Raw genomic sequence first — 13,177 nt, 5'->3', positions numbered from 1 at the left:
GGGGGAGTGAACCCAGGCCACTGAGCCACATGTTTGGGCTTTTTGTGGGAAACTTGGTGAGTTGGTGGGCTGGGGATTGGAAGAAAACCCTATTTCTTTCTGGATTTGAATGGCTCAATGAAGCCCCAATGAGGGGGTAGCACATGCCGAGCTGCAGGGCTGCTTCCCACTCTGACCCTGCATCCTTCCTCACCCTTCATGGCCTCGGCTGCTTGGATGAGCTCAGTGACGGAGCCAGCCACACGCTTGGAATGTCCTGTTAACTGCTGTTTCAGTTCTGGGCTCGGTTTCTGTAGGGTCTGTGGTGGCGTTTACATAGGAATTAAACTCCAAGTCCTGCCCAACCAATTCTTCACCCTCCCACCTTCAGACCCTTCTCATACCCCTCCCCCATTATTCATCCTCCCCAAATCTTTATTCCTTTGCCCCCTGACCACACACACACACACACACACACACACACACACACCATGCCCCCTTCAAGACACATCACAGCAAACCCTCCAACTATCATGCCCTCACATGTCCTCCAGGCAGTGAGGTTAAGAGGCACTCACCGGCTGATAAAGATCAAGAAGAATGAAGAGAAAAGAAATGAGTGAGCACAGTGAAAGAGGAAGAAGAATGTGTATATGCAGGGGGGGAGGACAGATGGGGCATGGATGGAGACAGAAGTGAAAGAAGAGAAGGTGACAGTGGTACAGACTCTTGGTCTGTGAGGGCTGTGACATTCAGAAGCTATCAGGAATTCTGTAGGATAGGGACTTGGGAAAAGTCACATGAGTGACGGGCTGGCCATGACACTTGGGGGCAGGGAGAAGTTGGGAGGGAGGGTGGCTCAGGGGGTCCAGTGGAGGGGAAGTGCAGGAGGTGGTCAGAAGCCCAGAAGTTCCTCCCTCACCAGTAGCACATGGTCCAGTAGCTCGAGGTAGCCATTGGCACACTCCCGGCCATAGTGTAGGGCCCGGAGGCGTACTTCAGGGGCCACTTCAGGGTGATAGGCAGCCTCCTGTTTGTCAGAAGAAAAAATAGTCAATGTCAGGAACATCCCAACGCCAAGCTATCTGCTCCCCAACCAGGACACCATTCTCCCACCAGCACACCTTGCAGGCTCGCAGCATGTCGGCTATGGCTCGGCGGCTCAGGTTGGCTGTGGCAATGACGTCTTCCTGCCGACAGGAGTTGCCCGCGGCGACAGCCTTAGCGGTAGCCATGGTGATACCTTTGGTCATTCGGATAAAATCTTCTGGGGTGGAGGTCTTGGCAGGGGGCTCTGGGGAACAGAAAACCTGCACAGAGGACAGTCATGAAAAGTGATGCAGCAGTGTCTGGATATTTAAATCCCATGTTCTAGAGATCAAGGAGAGCCCAAAGCTAACGAAACCAAGAGAAGTAAACTGAGAATTAGAAAGTGATTTGTGTCCAAGGTCAGAGAGTCAAGAAACAGTGCCAGGATCGAAGCCAGGCCCTCCAATCCACTCTTTTTGCCCCTGGATTCTAAAGAAGAACCTATGGATCAGTTCTCAGGGCCTCTAGAGTAATTACTGGTGCTGGGCATGTGGATTCATCAATTCATTCAATAACATTTACTGGGCATTAATCAATTAGCTAGTATTCAGTAAACACTTACTCATTTGCCAGGCCCTATGCTAGGCACCTAAATGCAAATACAAAGAATGAAACAATTTCTATTTGAATGACACTTATATTTTGTTCAAACTTAAGATATAATGATGAATGGTCCCCATTCATAAGAAAATTATTAAAGTCAATTAAGGAAGAAAAGACATATAACATTCCTAATAATATATTAATTAATTAATATAATTAAAAAATGTTCTGAGATACTCAAAGTCAATTTACTGTGAAGTGCCACAAGAGAATATCCAAAGAGGACAGATAGGGTTTAGAAAAGCAGGGAGATTGGAGGTTGGTGTGTGGAGACTGATTATAGGATAGTAATAGGAAGAAAACTTTCATAGTTTAGTTTCCATCTGCTCTATCAACTATAAGGTATTTGATTAAATGCTTCAGGTGGTCTTTCCTAGTCTCCTGAGTTGTTAGTGCCTTATCCCTTTGATTATTCCCTATAGACTGTAAGCTCCTTGAGAAGGTAGCTATTATTTTTACATCTTCCTTTGTATCCCCAGCAATTAGTATAGTCTGAGTACTTTGTATAGGCCAGGAGCAACAGGTGAGCTTTTCAGGGAGAAGAGGGAATTTCAGGTAGAGGAAATGGCATGTACAAGGGCACAGCCCTTGGAGAGCCTTGGTTATGCTCAGAAAATGCTGAGGATGCTGTTTGGTTTGGCTGGAGGCTAGGGCCTGTGTAAGGAGTTAGAGGGGGATTTGGATCATGTTCAGGGTCTTGAAAAGAAGGACAAAGTGGCTGAACTTGATATGATAAGCAATGGAGAGTCAATGAAAATCTCTAAGCAGGGAAATAAGGTGAGTAATTGGGAAGATTAATTTAGCAGCTGTGGGTAGGAGGATTGGGAGAGGGGGCAGTCAAGAAGGCCGGTTAGGGGACTGACAGAAAAGGCTCAGACCAGAGGGCAATGATGGTTTGAATGGGCCAGGATGCCAGCAGTAAGAATGAATGAGAAGATGGGGATAGATTGAGAGATTTTGAAAAGTATCAACAAAACCTGGCAAATTATTATATATGTGGAGAGGGGTAAGGAAGAGAGGGAGAAAAAGAAATGGGATGGGTTGGGGAGTAGGGGAAAGGGAAGGAGGGAGGAAGAGAGAGAGAGAGAGAAAGAGAGAGTCAAGTTTGCTTATGCTTTTGAGTTTGGACACTGAGAAGATGGTGGTACAATCAGCAAAAATAGGGGAGTCAGAGGAGGAGAGAAGATGATGACTTCTGAACGTGTTGAGGTTACAACCAGATGTTGATGGCTATGTAGCTCCAGAACTTGGAGAGAAGTTGGTAGAGTACATATTCTGGGGCGATCATTGAATGGAGATGAAAGCTGAAACCATGGGAGTAGGATGAGATCATCAAGGGAGAGTATGTTCATGTCTGTGTATGCATGCATGTACATGTGTATGCACATAAATATGTACAAACACATGTATACATACATGCAAATATTCAGATAAACACATATAATATGTATAAACATACATATAATCGTATATAAAACCATGGATAACCCAGAACATAACCTTGGGAAATGGAGACAAAGAAAAAACGGTCAGACAAGAAACAGCTAAATAGGATTCTGTGATGTTATGGAAGCCAAAGGAAAAAGGCTTTAAGCAGGAGAGTCTTGGTCAACAGTGTCATGGATTCCAGATGACAAAGGATGTGAAGACTGGGCATGGCAGTCAGAAGTTATTTGGGAGAGTGAAATGACAGGGACAGAAACTTAAGAAGTGAATGTGGCAGATTCAATCTGATGGTAAAGAAAGGACTACTAGTGTGTGCCTAGATCTGGGGGTGGACTTCTGGGAGACTGCGTGGGGCTCTGGGTTAATTTAACAAGCCCCAGATCTGCTCACCGCCAGCTCCTGCCGAATGTGTTCTGTTGTAGCTTCCAGAGCCCGGGTGCCTTTGGTGGCCTCGTCCTCCACAGCTTTCACAGTCTTGAGCAAGGATGTCACATTGGTCACCATCACCTGGGGGAGTCGGGCATGGGAGGAGTGTGAGGGCCTGCCCTTCCTGTCCCCTTTCTTCTCCCACTGCTCTCTCCCTACGTACCTTAGCAGAGTTCTTCAGCTGCCACACAGCAGGGTCATCTCCCACTTTGCCCGCTGCGGCCTTGGTGGCACTGATGAGGTCACCCAGAGCCTTGGCCACATCCTTAACTGCATTAATCAGGACCACCTGATTGTGGAATGAGAAGCTGTAGTTCAGAGCGATAGTGGGGGAGTTTGGCCAGGGAAAGGAATGGGATTGGAGAGATACCTGAGTCTCAGGGTCCTCAGCACCCAGGCTGGCTGCACCAAGCTTGACTACATCAGCCAAGCGTGTAATGGTGCCCACGGAGGACTGGGCAGCCTGGGCCAGCTTCTCCTGGCTTGCGGCTGCATTCTGTACCAGGACTTTCGTGTCTTCTACCAATGCCTTTGCAGTCTTCAGGATGCCCTCCCTGAGTGGAAAATCAAGATAAGCCCTGACTCAGTGCTTCCTGTGGCACTTCTTCTGCCCTGTCCCCATCCCCCCAATCATTCCAGTTCTCGTCCCTTCTCTTCTCTTGGTTCTTATTACACTAGCTCCTTGTTGGTCTATCATCCAAACCCCCCTGACCCCCTCTTTTCCCCAGGTTCTCCTCACCGGTGATCAGCAAAAGTCTCGGTGCCCTCGCGGTTGAGCGTTCCTGCTGTGGCAAACATGATGGTGGTGTCGAGGTCAGCAATAATGCCAGACACTGCACTGGCTGCTGTGATGCAAGCTTGGGTGCCACGGTTTCCAGCTTGGAGGGCGGCCAGAACGTGGGAGACCTGAAGGTGTTGGGAGAGGACAGAGTCATCTGGTTTCTGATGCAGCAACAGGACCTCCCATAGCTGTGGTGTTAAGGAACACAGTGCCTGGGGAGATTACCTTCTCAGATACACGCCGGGCGCACTCCATGAGTTCTTTCCTGGTGTAGGCATCGCTGGGGCTACACTGCAGGGCACCTGCCTTTGTGACCAGGGCTGCACAGCCATGGCCCAGCTCCTGCACTCGGTGTTTGATGTGGGCACCAATCTGTGAGCACACGCAAGGGGAAATGTACAGGGAATGCTAAGGAATTCATATAGAAGGAAAAGGGCACTAGAACACACAGAGATGCTTGGCAGGTCACAGAACAGTCACAGCACCTAATACAGGGCACAAGCTATGTTTGAGGTTTTGAAAAAAACCAATCATCCCAAACAACCCATGACCTCTATTTTCCTGGACTTGTTACTTATAGACAGAAAATTCTTACACGAGAAAACTTACTAGGCTCATGGGCACATGAATGCAGAGTTCAGTATTAAATGTGGGTAGTGGATGGGGAAGAAGTTGAGAATGATGAGATGGAGGGACCATGAGTCCAAGCTGACTGAACACTAGGCAACAACAGTCATGCACATGTATGCAGAATTTTTAAAAGTTTACCAAGAGCTTTTCTTACAATAATCCTTTGAGGAAAAAATCGGATGGGTTATTCCTCTCCTTTCAGAGAGATTATATAATTTGCAGTGTCTTACTGTTCACTCCTGTCTGACTCTTTGTGACCCCATTTGAGGTTTTCTTGGCAAAGACACTGGAGTGGTTTGCCATTTCTTTCTCCAGCTTATTTTACAGAGGGGAAACGGAGGCAAACAGGGTGAACTGCCTTGCCCAGGCTCACACAGCTGGTGAATGTCAGGGGCCACATTTGGACTCAGGTCTTCCTGACTCCAGGCCTGGCACTCTATCCACAGCGCCACCTAGCTGCCAGTCACAGGCCACTAAGTATCAGGACTGAGATTCCAATACACTTTTCCAATTGCATCACACAGAGAAAAGAGATGGTGGCTGGGAAAGCAGTAGCAGGTGACAGGGGAATGCACAGGCACCCGGAGCTGGCTGGTGCCACAGGGACTAGATAAAAATAAGGGGGGGAAAAAACCCTTTCACAGGTGCTCAGAGGCTTCTAGAGAGCTTTGTAGGGCTGGGAATAGAAGCAAGCAGGACAAAGTAAAAATGTGAGCCAGATTTCCTAGGGAAGAAGGGAGAGAAAACCCCAGGGCTCAGAAGGGTGTGGGAAAATGTAAATGTTGTGACAGGAACTCAGAATCGAGATTTAAGTGAGATAGGGCCCAAGCTAGAACAGGCTATATGATCTCATTTGTCTGATGGCCTGAGGAGTCTGTGTGTGTCCAGATCATTTATTTATAGCAAAAAGAACTTCTTATTACTCTGCCAATGACTGACCTGTGAGTATTTAGTCCCCAGAAAAGGGATGGGACAATGCTTTAGAAGGGAGGCACAAGTCTTTGGGTGATAGTCAAGGCATGGAGGATGTCCCAGTCTGCTACTTTAGGCTGGGGCTGGGGGTGGTAAATGAGATACATGGAGGGGGTATCACAGAGGAGACTCATGACAGGTGGATATAAAATGGATAATGTGACAGCGTTTCATAGGCTGGGGTCATAAAGGGGAGATCCTATCACTCAGGGGGAATTGTTACCCCCTTTACCTCCTCATTTTCAGCAGCCATGGCTGCAGGCTTGGCTTGTAGGGCAAGGCGGCCATAATCACTGGTCAGCTGGTTGGCCAGAGGGCCGAGCTCCTCTGGGCTGGTACTTGACTTGGTCACCTGGGAAGAGGGGCAAAGGTCTCAGTAAGACATTCTTCCCTGCTCCCTTCCCAGGCTCACCCCACAGCATATCCCGCACTCACCATCTCCTGTACGTTGACTGCAATGGCTTTGGCTGTCCGTACCATGGTTGTCTGGTAGTCCACAAAGGAACCATCTGGCTCTCCCATTGGTCCCTCATCAAGCTGAGACAAGGGAGGGGAGGGGAAATGGGAGTTCAGAGCTTGCTTTTGGCTGAGCCAATAAACAAGCCCAGTCTAAAGTAGGTGCCCCATACCCCACTAATGTGTGCACCTGGTTAATTGCTTGCGTGATGGAATCCACCATGCCCCCCACCACGCCAGCTGCACTGGCTGCCTCGTTGAGTGTGGCTGTCAGGTCTTCCACAGCTTCTGTTACCATTTGTACAGCCTCTTCCAGAGCCTCCTGAGTGTGGGCTGCTTGCTGTTTAGGGATCAGAAAAAAGAAAAACAGAGAGAGCAGGAGTGAGAAGAGTCCTTCTACTTTCTGGAAGTCTCCCCGGCTTTCCATTTGCCATACCTTGGGGTTGCCCCCTGCCTCTTTGGCTGTGTAGAGCAGCTGGAGGGCAGACTCTGCCAGTGTCTTGGTCTGGTCTAACAGTGCCATCTGCTGGGGGTGACTCAGTGTCTTGGAGGCGGCGCCCACAGCAGCCAGGGTGAGAGGTTCAAAGTACTGAGCCATCTGGGACACCTGAGGCAGAGTAAAGTGAGAGGTCAGCCAGGGCAGAGAAGATCCCAGGAGCTTTCCCTTAATTCCCCCTTCCCAGGTACCTTGTGACCCAGCTGGGAGGCCTCAGCTCGGGCAGCACTGGCCAGCGGCTCAATGAGGTGGGAGATCTCTTGTACTGCAGTCAGCATCTGAGTGTGCAAGGCCTGGAAAGAAGGACTCTGCAGGGTCAGCACTTACTACTGACTCAGGACAGAGTGACAGAGGGGCGATGCTGGAGAGAACCTAGGGCTGAGTCAGGGAAGGAGACATGGGACTGGTTTCTTAGAGCATCTGGTCCTTCAACTCTTAGGTCTATATTGACCTCTCCTATTCTTTTCCTAAACTGGACTCACCCCCTTATCTTGCCACTTCTCCCAGCCTCCCAACTTTCTCTTCTCTGGGAGCTACGCTGCTTTTTGACATGCCATATCATGGCCTGCCCTTTGTAACTTTACTGGGATGTGGCCCTCCCTCTTACCTCTTGTGAGATGCCTTCTCGAGGAGCAAGCTGCTGGCTGACGGCAGCAAGGGAGGCCTGGTCCAGATCTCGAAGACAGCTATTCAGTGCTGCAATGGCTGCCTCACACTCCCGCTGACCTGGAGCCTTGTCCCTGGGAAGGACACATCCTCTTAAGTCAGTTCCCTCCTCATCTCCACATCCACCCAACATGTCACTGTGTTCTTCAGGGCACCAATGAGGCACCTCCTTTTCTCCCCTCTGTGATCCTACCTCATACTGGTGATGAGCTTCTTTATGGAATCCGAGACTGTACGAGAGTGTCCAGCCAGTACTGACCAGCGAGGGGGGTCTCGGGGATTGACTGCTAGCGCCCGGGCTGTCTGAATCAGTCCTCCTGCACTCTCTAACATAGTTTTAGCTGAGACCACAATGGGCTCCATGGCAGCTCGACCCTGGGAGGAAGGAGCAGATGATTGAAGAAGTGTCCCATGGAAAGGAGAAGAGTACCATGCTTAGACAAAGAGGGGAATGAATGCTGGAGGGCCACCTGCCCAGGCCCTCTTCTTCCTCCCCCTTACCTCAGGGCTGATCTGGGCAGGGATGCTAGAGAACTCAGGGTTGGCTGCAAAGGCACTCAGGTTGTCCACAGCCTCCAGCAGGGGGGCTGTGGCTGCTCGGCACTGGGCCCGATTCTCTTCAGTGAAAGCCCCATCCAGAGCCTGAGGATTAGAGAGGCAGAGTTTGGGGTATTAAAAACAGAGTGTGCAAAGAAATCTCCCCCATCTTAGATTCTGAGGCAGGGTAGGGGCGGAGGGTGGGGTCTGTGAGAAGGAAGAATAGAAAAATTAGCATACATCAGTATATACAGGTTTATAGGAAGCAGAAACAGAGAAAGGAGACTGGGTGGGGACCAAGAGAGGAGAACTAGGGGGACCATGGCCATGAAAACCTTGATGGTCTTGACAAGGTTGGCAGTGCTGTTGGCCACCTCCTTGGCTGACTGGACAAACTGCCGCTTGGCTGTAGGGTTGGCTGTGCGGGCAGAGGCCAGACGGCAGCTATTACACAGGGCAGAGGTGTGTTTAGCCACAATAGTGGCTGCAGAGAGCACCTGGGGATGCAGACACCCAAGGAAAAAGGCACAATGAATCACAGATAACAATTCAAATATGGTTGAGATTTTGGAAATAACTGAATCCACCCCCTTCAGTTTACAAAGGAGGAAACTGAGCTTTCAGAACTAAGGTTTCTTGCCCAAAGTCTCACAGATATTTAGGCGGCCATAAATCAGAACCTAGGTCCTCTTTCTTATTTAGTGGATGATGGATAAGCCATTGGTAACAAGAACCTACACACCCCTTCTGTTATGGTGGAAGGCAGGCCAGATAACACAAATAGACACCAATCCGAAGGTATTGTGATTAGAGTGGGGCAGAGGCTGTTGTCTCTTTATGAGCTCCTTTTCATCCCTGGTGCTACAGACCTTCTATGCTTGCCCTGTGCTGCCCTTTTGAATATGAGCTATCATCCTTAGGACATGACCCTGCTGCCCACCAGTCTTGGGCCTCCTTCCCAAGTTACCTGGGCCTGAGTGCAGCCAGGCTCCCCTAGACTTTGACAAGCCATCTGAATTGCCTGGTTGGCTCTAGCGAACTGGGTGGGTTCTACTAGCCCCTGCTGTCCTGCTTGGCTATTGGGATCCGAGATGCCCACGAGGTATGCAGCCTGGGGGAGAAAGGCAAAGAAGGTTGGAGTGAAAAATGAAGGCACAGGCGTAATTAACTAACAAACTGTCTCTGGTATCCTTTTCATTCTTTTATAAAGATTCCCAAAACAGAAAGGATGAGCGACTTGGTTACAGAAGCCATTTTTCTTCCCTAAGTGAAGTAGTTTAAATGCAGAGAGTGAAAGGTTCAAAGGGAAGCATGCTGCGAATTTAGGGTCTTTCACATGGAGCCCTTGTTGGGGACATCAAGACCAAGCAGAAACTGATAAGAATGGAAATGTAATTAAGAAGCTACTGCACTGATGTGCTTGTATTTCTTTTCAAATCAGTCTAACTTGTATCCATTTAAATTTGTTGTGCAAGCGATAACTAGAGATAGTTTATGCTGTAAATTGTTACTGCTGTAACTTGATTTTGATTTTGTTTCATTTTGATGGAATAGATGGTTTGTGAGCTTAGAAACTCTAGGTTATCTTTGTAGCAAGGAGTCATTTGATCCATATAGATCTAACCCAAGGGAGCAGTAATACTCTGGGGAGAGCTTGGTGACCTTGCCAACTCCACTCTTTTTGTAATGGCTGGGGAGCATGCCAGGGTGTGAGGGTTTTTTGTCAGGCTCCAGAGCTCCTGGGCTAGGGATGGGAGTGGAGGGATTCAGGGCAGCTGGCTGGGCAGGAGGGAGCTTGGCCAGGCAGGGGAGCTTACCTGAGCTGCTGCCTCTGTGAAGCCACACAGGGCTTTGGAAGCTGTGCGGATGGCTTCTCCAAACTCAGGCAGGTTGCTGTTCTTGGCATTTTGGGAAATTCCAGTCATGGCTTCACCCAGAACCTAGAAAACATGTATCAGATCCAACCTTCAGAGAGCAGACTAGGTAGATGCTGACTTTTGGCCCAATCATTCCCCTGGGTCCCTTCCCACATACCTTAGAGTTCTCCATGACGCTATCTAGGCAGCCGAAGTAGGACATGTCATTAATGGGCTGGGCTGGGTTTTCCAGGAGCTCTCGTACAGTCTAGGGTGAGGTAGGGAGAGAGAACAAGGGCATGAAAGTCTTATCTTCTTCGACTTGTCCCCCACCTCATCTCCATTTTAATCTATGAGTATCATCAACTTCCTGCACCCCAAGACAGCTTTCTCTTTCTAACACCAATTCCTTGACCTGAGTCCTTACCTCCAGCTCCCGAAGGGCATTGTCACATTCTTTTTGCCCTGGTGCTTGCTGGGTACACATGGTGATGAGCTGGTTGATGCTATCAGTCACAGCCCTTGGATGGAGAGAGACAAACACAGAGGTCATTCCCGTATCTCCCCAACCCAGGAATTCCTATCTCACCTCCATCTAATTCATCCTTTTTGCTTTTTACACTGGATGAACCAAGACTTCTCTTATGAATCTATCTTATTCCTTCCTCCATCCCAAGGGACAAGGCTAGATTTGATCTCCACTCAATTTTCGTTCTGTCCTTCCACCAGACTTTAGCTAGATCTAGACTTCTCTGACCTTACCACCACCCAGGTACAGCCTAGTGTTGAGCCCAGCCCATGGTTCATTCCTCCATACCGGGCAGCTGCAGCCAGCTGACTCTTAAGGTTAGGAGCAGCAGGGTCTGTGGATAAGGCCTTAGCTGCCAGTAGTAGCTTGCTTGATGACATGGAAATGCCCTTCAGGTTGGATATCACTTGGGCCTGGTCCTCTTGGCTCTGTCCAATGATTGAAAGAGAAGAGGGAGTGTCAGTTATCCCTTTCCTTGAGAGAAAGTGTATGAGTGTATAAGATGTATATATGGGGTTTGGACTTCTTGTGAAAGTGAGAGCCAGGTATATAGCTAGGGGAGCAGCAGTCTGTGTCCCCCCAAATGCTTCTTCTATTCAGATATTTCTCCCCAACCTATGGTCAACCAGGTATCTTCTGTATCCCAGAGGAAACTGTGGTGCCAATCCTGGTATCCTGTTTTTCATACCGGAGTCTGTCCAGCCATCTCCACGCCTGCTTCCAAGAAGGTGTTGAAGTCTTGTCCAAAACGGCCAGAAGCTCGAGCCAGATCCTGGGGGGTGCCCCTTGAGGCCTGTACCAACTCTGTGGCTGCTTGGTTCAGTCCGGCAGCTGCTTCATTCAATCGGCTTTGAGCTTCTTGAAAAGTCCCAGTGCTCGGGGGAAGCTGGAAGGGGACGCAAAGAATGTAAATAGGGTAGTTGAGGGACAAAAGATGGATAGAGAAAAGGTGAACTGTGGAAGTCTAAAGGAAGAGAACTTGAGGAAAATGAGGATAGAAATGATAGGCAAGAGGATGACTGTATCTTACTGAAGTCAGGGAAAGCTGGAGAGAGATGAAATGGGGGCAGAAAGAAGGGGTGATTCCCTGGGCAAATAAAGGAGCTTCAGTATGCCAGAGGCTTGGGGTGTCATTCTCTTTCCTCTCCCACCCAATCCCCTTCCTCACTGAGTCACTCAGCAGGCGCTTGCTGGCATCTCCAACGGCTCTCAAGGCATTGTCCACATCACGCTGGCCCGGCAGGCAGCTGACACAGCGGTTCAGAGCCTGGGTCACTGCTTTTGCCACCTGGAAGAGGAGAGATGGCTATTACTGTGGAAATACCCCAGGGGTTCCTCCACTCTACATAGGAGAGGGGTAGTCAATAGTTTCATCTTGACTGATGGTAGAGCAGGCAAGGAGATCTATAGCAAGAGAAACCGAAGTTAGACCAATCAAATGGTACTGAAGAAACTGCCCTAAGCTTTATAGAGAATGAGACTGGGTGACCTTTTAAGTGCTACTCTATAGTGTTTAGCCAAGTACTGGCCATAATCTGACAAAGACCAACAATGTGGACAAACAGGAGTCAGAGAAGCAGCTCATGAGGGGACCAGCTCCTCATTAAACAGCCTTGAGGAATTGTCCTGTTTGAGCTGAGGCACGGGGAAGGGAAGAGAAAGGAAAAGAGGGGGAGGAGGACGCAGGGGCTGAAGAGGCTTCTATTCTCAAAAGGACAGGCTTGTATCGGTGGTGCGCCTAAGAGAGGAGTTGACCAGTGACCTACAGGGAAGGTTACCCTCTCCCTGCACCTGACCTGGGCTAGTCGCTGCTGACTCTCAGGGTCCCCAGGCCGGCCAGCCGCTTTCTTGGCCTCATCGATAAGGCTGCTGGCCTTATCCAGGACATCACTGGCTGTGTCAAGCACTGCTGCCTGGACGGCGGGTTCTGATGTTAAGGCCGCAACTCCTCTTGCCGCCTGGGCCAATGCACGTAGTCCTCCGGCCACGTCTCGTGCTGCAATGCCTGGAGGAAGAGAACCCCTGGATCTGTGCCAGAACCCCTGCTTGTCCCTCTGCTCTCATACCCGTATAGCTCTCTGCTCTCCCATCACCACTTCCTTAACCACTCCCGTGCATATACCTGCATAGTTCTCATTGCCCTGGGCCACCTCCCCCAGGAGCTGGGCAATGGAGGAGCTCACAGCCTTGGTGCTATTCCCCAGGTCCTGTGCACATTTCTCCATCTGGAAGAGAGAAACTGAGAAAACTCAGGAGGCCTCTATGAGGGGAACTTGAGTAACCCTGGGCTGGGGAAAGATCAAGGAAGCTGAAAATAAGATGTAAAATATTTAAGGAGAAGTTGGGGGTACAGTCTGAGAATCCGGGGCTGGAAGTACAATTTGGTTTATGGTATGGTGGTCCTCACCGTCTCCCCAGGGAGGGGCTTGAGTTTGCCATCTCTAGCTGCTGCCTTTATTTCCTGCAGGTCTCGCTCCAGGCTCTGTACCAGGCTCAATGCAGAGTCCATTTCCAGGGGACCACATGCCTCCTGAGCCTATAAAGGGAAGAACTCTAAGTGAAGGCAGGGGCCATGGTGGGGGTGAAGTTGTCAGACATTGGGGAAGAGCTCCACTAAAGCTTCAGAATCCTGCCCCTGCCCCCAATCCGTCTAGCATATCCCCTCATTGTAGCTTCTGGGCTCCCAGCTATTCCTATTTCCTGCATCCCCA

At 49.6% G+C, this 13,177-nt stretch overlaps 1 protein-coding gene across 5 annotated transcripts in view; it reads right to left on the bottom strand.

The window, feature by feature from the left end:
• Nucleotides 1-13,177, bottom strand: part of TLN1 (talin 1) — a 40,452-nt gene that overhangs the window by 2,760 nt on the left and 24,515 nt on the right. For all 5 annotated transcript variants that reach the window (XM_031945350.1, XM_031945347.1, XM_031945348.1 and 2 more), the window contains exons 25-51: nucleotides 12,874-13,002; nucleotides 12,589-12,691; nucleotides 12,263-12,471; nucleotides 11,635-11,754; nucleotides 11,155-11,352; nucleotides 10,755-10,894; nucleotides 10,365-10,458; nucleotides 10,116-10,205; nucleotides 9,899-10,021; nucleotides 9,049-9,192; nucleotides 8,417-8,578; nucleotides 8,046-8,186; nucleotides 7,738-7,919; nucleotides 7,486-7,618; nucleotides 7,070-7,171; nucleotides 6,819-6,989; nucleotides 6,573-6,722; nucleotides 6,362-6,463; nucleotides 6,159-6,278; nucleotides 4,550-4,696; nucleotides 4,283-4,449; nucleotides 3,914-4,097; nucleotides 3,707-3,832; nucleotides 3,508-3,624; nucleotides 1,104-1,289; nucleotides 902-1,009; nucleotides 194-299 (exon numbers count right to left, since the gene is read on the bottom strand). In XM_031945350.1, the coding sequence (XP_031801210.1) occupies nucleotides 194-299; nucleotides 902-1,009; nucleotides 1,104-1,289; nucleotides 3,508-3,624; nucleotides 3,707-3,832; nucleotides 3,914-4,097; nucleotides 4,283-4,449; nucleotides 4,550-4,696; nucleotides 6,159-6,278; nucleotides 6,362-6,463; nucleotides 6,573-6,722; nucleotides 6,819-6,989; nucleotides 7,070-7,171; nucleotides 7,486-7,618; nucleotides 7,738-7,919; nucleotides 8,046-8,186; nucleotides 8,417-8,578; nucleotides 9,049-9,192; nucleotides 9,899-10,021; nucleotides 10,116-10,205; nucleotides 10,365-10,458; nucleotides 10,755-10,894; nucleotides 11,155-11,352; nucleotides 11,635-11,754; nucleotides 12,263-12,471; nucleotides 12,589-12,691; nucleotides 12,874-13,002 (3,754 nt within the window). The remainder of the gene's footprint in view (nucleotides 1-193; nucleotides 300-901; nucleotides 1,010-1,103; nucleotides 1,290-3,507; nucleotides 3,625-3,706; nucleotides 3,833-3,913; nucleotides 4,098-4,282; nucleotides 4,450-4,549; nucleotides 4,697-6,158; nucleotides 6,279-6,361; nucleotides 6,464-6,572; nucleotides 6,723-6,818; nucleotides 6,990-7,069; nucleotides 7,172-7,485; nucleotides 7,619-7,737; nucleotides 7,920-8,045; nucleotides 8,187-8,416; nucleotides 8,579-9,048; nucleotides 9,193-9,898; nucleotides 10,022-10,115; nucleotides 10,206-10,364; nucleotides 10,459-10,754; nucleotides 10,895-11,154; nucleotides 11,353-11,634; nucleotides 11,755-12,262; nucleotides 12,472-12,588; nucleotides 12,692-12,873; nucleotides 13,003-13,177) is intronic.

This window comes from Sarcophilus harrisii, chromosome 1 (assembly GCF_902635505.1).
Source record: "Sarcophilus harrisii chromosome 1, mSarHar1.11, whole genome shotgun sequence".
NCBI lineage: Eukaryota > Metazoa > Chordata > Mammalia > Dasyuromorphia > Dasyuridae > Sarcophilus > Sarcophilus harrisii.
Note: the sequence above shows the minus strand (reverse complement) of the source record. Positions and strands in the feature narration are given on the sequence as shown.